This window comes from Colias philodice, chromosome 1 (assembly GCF_061535455.1).
Source record: "Colias philodice isolate Cphi_HAF_F1 chromosome 1, ilColPhil1 Martin Lab GWU primary, whole genome shotgun sequence".
Taxonomy (NCBI): domain Eukaryota; kingdom Metazoa; phylum Arthropoda; class Insecta; order Lepidoptera; family Pieridae; genus Colias; species Colias philodice.
In genome coordinates this window covers 12,766,349-12,775,866 of record NC_143086.1, presented here as the reverse complement: position 1 = coordinate 12,775,866, position 9,518 = coordinate 12,766,349, and the positions used below count along the sequence as shown (strand labels likewise).

At 34.8% G+C, this 9,518-nt stretch overlaps 2 protein-coding genes across 2 annotated transcripts; one reads left to right on the top strand and one right to left on the bottom strand.

Moving 5' to 3' along the window:
• The first annotated feature begins 310 nt into the window (after positions 1-310).
• On the top strand, positions 311-3,861 carry Su(P) (prostaglandin E synthase Su(P)). The gene is made up of 5 exons (XM_089698060.1): positions 311-783; positions 879-1,088; positions 1,300-1,499; positions 1,781-1,993; positions 3,202-3,861. The coding sequence occupies exons 1-5, from the start codon at positions 508-510 to the stop codon at positions 3,467-3,469; spliced, it is 1,167 nt and encodes a 388-aa protein (XP_089554186.1). The 5' UTR covers positions 311-507; the 3' UTR covers positions 3,470-3,861.
• Positions 3,862-6,234: 2,373 nt separating this feature from the next.
• On the bottom strand, positions 6,235-9,322 carry LOC149491418 (uncharacterized). The gene is made up of 7 exons (XM_089699603.1): positions 9,123-9,322; positions 8,723-8,875; positions 8,186-8,316; positions 7,572-7,827; positions 7,239-7,423; positions 6,707-6,908; positions 6,235-6,361 (listed from the first exon to the last, which is right to left on the bottom strand). Exons 1-7 carry the CDS (start codon positions 9,250-9,252, stop codon positions 6,240-6,242), a joined length of 1,179 nt encoding a protein of 392 aa, XP_089555729.1. The 5' UTR covers positions 9,253-9,322; the 3' UTR covers positions 6,235-6,239.
• Positions 9,323-9,518: the final 196 nt, after the last annotated feature.

Genomic DNA, 9,518 nt, shown 5'->3' with positions numbered 1-9,518 from the left:
GTGTTGTGAAAAATTCATTTGTCTATGGTGCTCCAGCAACTTATCGATGTTTCGTTTGAAAATAATTTTAACTTCTTATTAACTAAAACGGTCTATTTGTTTAACATTTATATGTAAAAAATTAATACAATTATCAATTGGTATTTTCCAACTCAACCAACTCAACTCAAGAATAAAAAAACGGAATCCCCAAGACATCCCTATTAGATCATAAAAATTTTGAGCTGTCAAGTGTCAATCCGGTATCCTAGTATTTCTAGAATTTTAATTTTTACATACTGCGTACCATGCTGCGTACATAACATACTGTGATTTTGTCCTACAATAATCTGTGCCGGCATCTAGATTGTCAAATGATAGAGGTCAGATTACAAAGTATTTTTTTCGCCTGATTTTTCAATGTATCGGTTTTATTACAAATAAGTACCTACACTACAGCAAAAGGTGATATTATACATTTGATTCAGTAATTTAAATTGTGTATGTAAGTACTTGTTTCCTGAAGGAATGTGGCGACCCACGTTAACTATTTTCCGTAAGGTGATCCCACCTTCACTAAAAGAAAATGTAACTTTGTCAAAAGTTCTTTATTCAACCAAGTCCCGTTTACCCAAATCAACTGCAAAATTGACCTTGGTTAGCGCAAGCGTGGGCATATTAGTCGGTGCAGGATATGGAGGTTATACGCATTACAAAGTAAACATTAAAAACAAAAATAAATCCATAGAAAACGATGAATATGCATTCTTAAAAGAAGCTCCTGAATACAAAGCTCACTATAAGGTATGTAAGTTTTATAATCGAAAGTTAATAACATATACTATGTGACGTAATTGAAAAGAAAAACGATTTTATTAATTATCTCTGCTATTATACAGGTGCTCAATGAAGCTGATACAAGCAATTTGCAATTAGTCCTCTTTCAATATAGAACATGTCCATTCTGCTGCAAAGTTAGAGCATACTTGGACGCAAAAGGCATCAGCTATGAAGTAGTTGAAGTGGATGCTGTTCTGAGGCAAGCGATCAAATGGTCTGGATATAAGAAAGTACCAATAGTATTAGCTAAAGTTGAAAATGGATATCAGGTAAATATGAATTATATAACCTTTGTCTAATCCACTTTAAAACTTGATCAAATTACTATGCAGTTTTGTGGTTCCCCTATAAGTTACATTAAAATTGTTTCTACTATAGATTTTTAAATTTACAACAAATATATGACAAAAAGTATAATGTGTCATGCTTATTCACTTAGATATTACAATTTTATGATAAGATAAATGTGTATATTTTCAGCAATTACTAGACAGTACAGCAATCATATCTGTACTTGAAACATACCTTCGAGACAAGGCCTTGCAATTGCGTGAAATTATCAAGTACTATCCCGCTACTCATTATGTGAACGATGATGCCAAGGGAACAACTGATATAACTAATAAATATTTTATAATGCACAACACTGGGATAAGCGACAAACATAGGGATGCTGATATGTATGTATTTTTGTATAAATAGTTAAAAAAATTGGCTTTGTAAGACTTAAGTTCATTGCTTTTTTAACAAAATTGTGAACAATGTGACACTTGAAAATATTTTTTTTTTAACATGATTTCTAATTTGCAATACTCTTTTCCAATTACTCTCATAATCCATGAGGCAATACTTGAATAATCAAACCAAAACACCAGGAAAGTTACACTAATTTATTGATTCACACAACTTCAATTAACAAAATCAAAGACACCAACTATAATTAATAATTTGTATTTACTAGCGAGGAGCGAGAATGGCGTAAATGGGCAGATAGTGTACTAGTACACACATTATCACCCAATGTGTATCGAACAACTGGTGAAGCTATAGAGACATTCAAATGGTTTGAGGATGTTGGGGGCTGGAGACAGTCGTTCCCTGCATGGGAGTGTGCTCTTATGGTGTATGGTGGAGCAGCTGCCATGTGGATTATATCTAAACGGTTAAAAAAGAGGTAAGGGTGTTGTATATAATATGCATGTGTAGTGTAAAAGTTTGTATTGGGATTTAAATTTAGTACTTATCTGTTTTACGCATATATTTGCATGCTTTATACAAAGCGAAACATGTTGAACAATAATTATCTCTTCACACCTCTCTGTACCATGTTTTTGGCAAATAAATGTTATTATTATGTCTCTCTCCATAATACACGGGTACCACCAGAAGGAAGATACCCGGTCCTTTGGAAGGCTTGCGTGGGGACACAGGTCCAACACGCAGAGGCCCTTTAGAGAATTTAATGTGGTGTGGGACACCAGCCGCAGCCTGCCCATGACTGCACTATAGAGATACAGCCTTGGGCAGTCCGCGGCCAATGTAGGACTATTGCAGAAAAATGGAAATGAACAAAACTGGGTTATGGAAGGGGGTGTTAGATGGACTGGTATATTGGTTCTATGGGGACTATGGACGTCTGCCTTTTCAATATTAAAAATTGAAAATAATGGCAGACGGTGACTCGCCAGTTCGGTCGATGGGCTCCCAAAAAGGTTACCGATAATGGCAACAAGGGGGCAACATCAGCTGAACGGCTAGGGGTGTAGAGAGGTGCGGCACCGGTTTCACCATCGCAGGCCCACGGGCCCGGAGCGGGTTTCCCCGCTATTACGCCATTAGACACTTCCACCCCCGAGCATATAGCTCTTGCGACTCCACTCTGGACGGCCAACAAAGGCAAGCCAGAGGTGGGGGATCCTGAACCTCGTCATTGTTCACTCCGAACTGCCACTGGGACAGTCCAGAGGTGAGGACAGGGGCCTCCCCCGGGAGCGCTCGGTTCCCGCGGGGTCGCTACTCCCCGACACCTCGCCACAAGGTGCCCTGCGGGGTGACTGGCTGCACGGTTGGGATATCTATTGTAGATATGCCATCCGGGGGCGATGGGGTCGTCACATCCCTACGCCTTATTATTATTTAGTAGAGATGAATTTATGAGTGACTTGACTAACTGTGATCTCGAGAAACCATAACTTTGGATTGGTTGATTGATTGAAATATTTATTTATTTAATCACACATATCAAATACCATCTCATCTCATATTTCTTTTTTGAATTGGATTGGGATTTGAAATACAATATCTCTGAAATTATATTAACTAAACAAAATCATAAAAGGCATCTAGTTTACTTAATAATGAAATTATAATTATTTTTTGCAGGCATCAAATAAAGGAAGATGAACGGCAATCACTATATGATGCGGCAAATGCTTGGATGAAAGCTGTCAAGAAGAAGGGATCCTCATTCCTCGGTGGCGATCAACCAAATCTCGCTGATATCAGTGTATTTGGCGTTCTGAGTAGTATTGAAGGCTGTCGCGCTTTCCAAGACTTGAGAGAGAACACCAGTATTGGCCACTGGTTTGATAGAATGAAGACTCATTTGGAAAGTACTAAAGGCAGAGTGATCCCCCTTAATCAAGCATGATTTAATTTATTTTGACTGGTGGCTAAAACATGTGGAATGTATTATTTATAATGATGGAGATGCACATAATATTTATTAAAATTTATTGAAAAATACTGGACTCGAGTAGTAGTTGAGAATTGGAGGAGGTATTGGAGCTAAACAGATGAAAAAATTATGTTGTAGGCTACAATAGTTGCTCAGATCTATTCCAAGATGACCTCAAGGCTACTCAATAAAGTTGACTAGAAATGCACTCAATTACAACTTTGAGAGTTTTAATACAGCAATAACGTCAAATGAAGCAAGATACATATTAAAAATTATATATATTTTTTGGCTTTTAGACTTTTCTACATAATAGCAGTGATACCATATTTCAAATTATAGCACACTAGCTTCCGCCCACGACTTTGTATGTGCATCCCCGTTTTTCCCCGTTCCAGCAAGAATTTCGGGAAATCCTTTCTTAGCGGATGCCTACGTCCTAACATCTACCTGCATGCCAAATTTCAGCCCGATACGCCCAGTGATTTGGACTGTGCGTTGATAGATCACTATATCAGTCACCTTTGATTTTTATATATATAGATTAAATAGTATCATACTTACCTTGTACCTTGTTCTATAGTGTTGTATTGTATCACTTCTTTCTACAAGTGTTTCTGTCAATAGCAATAATAAGCTTTAAATAGCTGATAAATTTCAAAACATTTTTTTTTATTAGAGTCATATACAAAAACAGTATTTACTGTTTGTTAACAAAATATTTTATTGAAAATAAAAGCCATTATATTGTTGGCCAGTAAATGTATATTCTAAATAATTCAAGTTTTTTTCGTACGATTATGAATAACTATTGACTGCATGTTGTTTCTATTCCGTCTAAAATATTACACTGTATTATAATCATGTTTGCATTGCAATCTTTTGCCTCACGCCTGCCTTTTTGATGCGAATGTATTTTTTTTTAATGATAAATACTTTCATCATCTAAATGCGTTTGTTAATTCGTTTTAAAATTAGTAAGTTAACTAGAATGGTAATAATTAATATTATTATTTACTCGACTTATATTAAAATTTTTACAAGCGAGATTGCGATTTTAAAATTTATTTTTAGTATTTTAAATTATCACAATGTTCCTTGGAAATGAATTGTATTGGAAATTATATTAAGGTTGTTAAACATTTCTTTATTTATAATTTTTATATAATTGTAAGCTTTTGATAAATGCTCTGGATAATATGCAATTCCTTTTGTTGCCAAAAATGTATATATAATTTTAAGAGTAGACTGTTCCACGTAAGATTTGAATTTATTAGATTTACTTGTATAATGCATAACATTTTAATAAAGCGAATGTTTGCGTTATTACAACTAAGCTTGCGAAAACCGAAAACTAAAAAAGCATAAACTGTTATTTGTTTACAATTGACAATAATTATTATTGTGCTAGTTTTTTTTTTTAATAATATGCTATTGCTGGCCCGGCAAAAGTTGTTGTGCCAAGACACCCTTATCATTTAGAGCTATAAAAAAATTTGTTCGATTCACAGGCCTACCGTTGGTATATGTTATTTAATGGTAGTTTTCTAAAATAATGAACTTAAAAAAAATCAACTCAAAATAGGTTTGATCGGAGGCCTCGGGGCGCGAGTTTGATTCGCACTTGGCCGGTTTTTATTCGTCATTCACTTTAGTGCAGCTGGACTTGCACAAATATACAACTAATGGCCTTTTTTATATTATATCTTACGTGGTTACAGTCTCAGAATATGTTTAATGGAGTATTTATTATATTAGTATGCGAAGTAGTAGCATTTCAACGAGGGAATATTATTAATTTCTAAATAACATGAATTACATTTTGAACAAACGATTTATATTGAAACTGTACAGTTTTTACACACACACTACTTGAAATATTTAGTATTGTTATGTAATTTAGGAATTATTAGATATTCTAGATGCTTTTTTAATTTATTTGAAGTACGTAAATTGCCCTTTTAATATCATGAGTATCTATAACATTTATGGAAAAAGTAAGTTAATTGTGTTAAAAAGGATCACTCTATTCATTTTATTGTATAGAATCTGTAAAGAAAACTTCGTTAGAATATGAATAATACAATGGTTTTACCAAGATATAGCCAAAAATCTAGTATTCATACATACCTATATATGGATAGTGGATCAGGATACCTACCAATCAATTCACAATAAGAAACTCGAATCGTTGATATGTGGTTTTCTAAAATAATTATTGACATCTGAGAGCATTTGGACCTAACGAGGGTTTTCTTTACATTGTACCTAAATAAATCTATTTTTATCCAGAAACAAATGTTTAAGTTACAACGATTACGTAGTTATTTTAGTTGTAGTTTTAATAATAATATAGTACAAGCGTTGGTATATATAGATAATGAGTATTATTTTTTGCATAATATGTAAACGTGAAATGGTTGAAATAAAAAACATAAAAAATTACTTAATTTTTTATTGTATATTAACATCGTCTAGTCAAAAAAGGAATTAGTTTGAATGCGATTTCTCTAAAACATAATCTCTTTTTTAAGTGTATTCTTAATCCACTAATATAATATGAATATACATTATACATACTACTTAAGCACTATTTTGCATTGATGACAATTTGTTATCTGGTCAACTTTTGCTTTAATTTGCGATTTCCATGCTCATTTTAGGTTATGTATAAATAGGTAAGTTTTCCAGTATTTTCTAACAGTGATGAAATTGGGAACTATCGTTGTTCATTTGTTGTGAACTAGCATGCAATTTGTGTATAAGCGAGCGAAAATCCCCTGTTAGCGATGTCTGGTGGTGTAGTGGCCGTGGCTCCTTCGTTGGCGTTGGTCACCACGTAGACGACGAACGGCTTTAATGAAGCTGTGGAAATGTTGTTTGGTTAGAAAGTAGTTGGTAGAAATTGGACCATTTAACCCGTCCTACTTCGACAAAAATCGGAACAGGATGATGTTTTTAATATGTTTGTATTGCGATTTTGCACGCCTCCACTCTCGCCTTACAGAAATGTTATTTTTTTGTTTTGTTGTAAGAATCTACTTTGATACTAGTTTAGCTTTAAATCAATAATTATAGCACTCAATAATTCCAGTTTTCGATATTACGATTTTTTTTCCCTAAATTTACTTTTATTTAACATTTAACATTTCATAAATATTTAAACCTTTAAATAAATTAGAAAAAAAATAGTTAAAATAAAAATCTTACACGACACAGTAGTAAATCCAAGCCCGCAGAATCGATCAGCACCGACCGCTACGTTGGTAGCCACAACTACCGGGTTCGGAATTATAACAAAGTCAGTGGTACAGGCCGCTCCGTTTATGGACCCCACGGTAGTACCGAGCACGGTACCGTCTGCGCCTTCCACGTCACCGGTTACGGTGAAAGAAAATTGGTTTCCGGCTGCCTGAAATATCGTAAAGCTCACCTTATAAACATGGATAGAATATTATTATGATATTTAAAAAATTCCAACTGATTGTAACGCGAACGATTTAAGAAGCGCTTCTACGTGCTTTTGTTGGCATTAATTAATTTTTCTTATAGGTTAACTACTTGTACAGTATTGTAGATTTGTAATTGATCTTTATAAAATGTTTTTATTTTATTAGAATTATTAGAATTAGAAATAAAATTTTGAGTCTTCTTCTTCAAATTTGGTATAACTGTATTGCACTTGCATTGAAATTGAAATTGTGAGGTTTGGCATGAATTGGTACTAAATTGATCTTCTTACCTGAGAGTACTGGATACTACAGAAACCGGCCTCCATTCTTATACAAATTCCGTAGTTCAAATTGGCTAATTGTCTTGTTCCTGTCACTAAAGATGCACTAAGTACGGAGTTGGCTGTGGATCCGAAATTGAAACTGCTGATTGTACCAGTGGTACCCGTATAATACTGCAGACAACCGTTTGGCGCTAAAAATTGAGATATGGATTAATACTATACGTAATTAACGGGGTATTGTCCATTACTTTATTAAAGCAATATGCAGAAGAAGCAACGGAAAAGCTTTATGAATTCATATGGTAACCATTTAACAGAGTACCTAATTTAAACAATTACCTAATCCAGGACAATCGCAACCCAACTGTGTGAGTCTAATATTCCAACGCCTCGAGAAAGTTGTAGATAACGTTGCAGCTATAGTAATAGTTATAGCTGCGTCACCATTGAAGTCTACGAATATCGTTTGGCCAGTGTTATCGCCACAAAGTACTGGGACAACTGTGTTCCCTCCAGTTATAGTGAGGGAGTCGGTTGTACAGACGCCGTCTCCGTCTGGTTGAGCGAGAACCAGGTCCAGGAAGTCTAAGCGGAGCTATTGGAATTCAAAAAACACTATTAACTCCTATTTTTTTATTCGGGTTAAGATATTCAAGTGGAGAGAAGTCTAGTTCGTTAGCAGGAAGTAAAGAAGTAAAAGAAATATATAGCAGTACCATAGAGCAGTCCATAATATAGCGGTAAGCAGATCAGTGATTCAGATATGCATCTGTTGTAAAATAATCTAATACTAAAGAGTCAGAAATACATAATTTGTATTAAGAGATACTGCAAAGTGGCAGTGAATAGAAAGTAGAAACAATTTACTAGAAAATATTGGCAAGTCACTAGCGAAAACTTACACCTTTGTAATCTTTGTGTAATAGAATGGAATAAATAAAGAATATAAATACCTGGCAAATATTGGAATTACAGCGGTTAACGATGATGTTACAAGCCTGTCCCCCGGCGTACGCAGAAGGGTACCCCGGGCTGGTGAAGTATGTGTTGTTTACATTCGTGTTACTGCCGCAACTTCTGGATACTAACAACATAACGGTTTATTGTTATGAATTATAGAAAATCTTGCTAAAATAGTCGTAAGTTCATGCCGTAATATTTTATTTTATGTTATAACTACAGTAGTACAGTCTAGATATCATAATTATAATAAGATTGCTAGTAAAATTATGGCTTTGAAAGTTTTTGAGATTGTCTCCAATTTTGAAAACCTTTTCAATTTATCGATCGCTTTTATTTTTTATCCCCAGTTTATGTTCGAAATTATTTGTGAAAGTTTAAGGGCGAGTTCAATTACCATACATTCTAAATGAAAACTGGAATCTCCTATGAGTTGAGCAATTTTCTTGCTCTCCAATGATTGTAACGAACCACTTGATAGCATGGATAAGCATGAGTTACTCAAAGAAACCATCATCTTTCCAACTTACCAACGCAGCATCTGCCTCGTCTAGACGCGCACATTCCCGTGATAGTGCCGTTCAGGTTGTTACACTCTCGCCGAGCAAGACAGGTGCCATTCATAGTGTTCGTGCTGGAACAGTCCGTGTTCGCGAATCGCACTATACTAATGAAGGGGAACACTGGAACGAAAGTAGGACTTGGTAATACAAATATTATTTAGTACCCGGACTCTGGAGTTCAAGTTCAATCCATTTAAAGCCAATTTGCAGCAGGTAATAGATAAATCTATGTCAAACATTTTCTTAAACCTAATCGCGGCAAATAAATGAATGACAGAAAAAGAAATAGCAATTTATATTCGCTGTTGCATATGAATACCTTGATTTAATAATAATAATTAAAGCATAGAGAAGAAACAGTACTTACAAACTTTGCCCTCTCTTTGATCAGCCTCTTCGAGATCATGGTCTTCATCACCCAGATCATCGTACACATGTAAAGCAGCGGAGAAAGCAATCAGTGACGCAACCGCCAACCACAATAATTTCTTGGTCATTTTGAACTGCGGTCAAAATCAACCCTAGAATCTTAAATGGAACGTAGGCACATCCCAAAAGCTATGAAATTTTGCGTGAAATGAGTGCTATGCCTATCTTAATACCTTTTATAAAGTGTGGAATAACGGTTCTGTATTTGTGCAAAGTGTTACCGTTCCTACCGTTTTTCATTTAGCACTTTAGTGACAAAGGATAGCTATGTGTTACAGATGATTAGCAGTTAACTACGCGTCTCTGCATTCTATCTTCATACTGGTACTTTGTG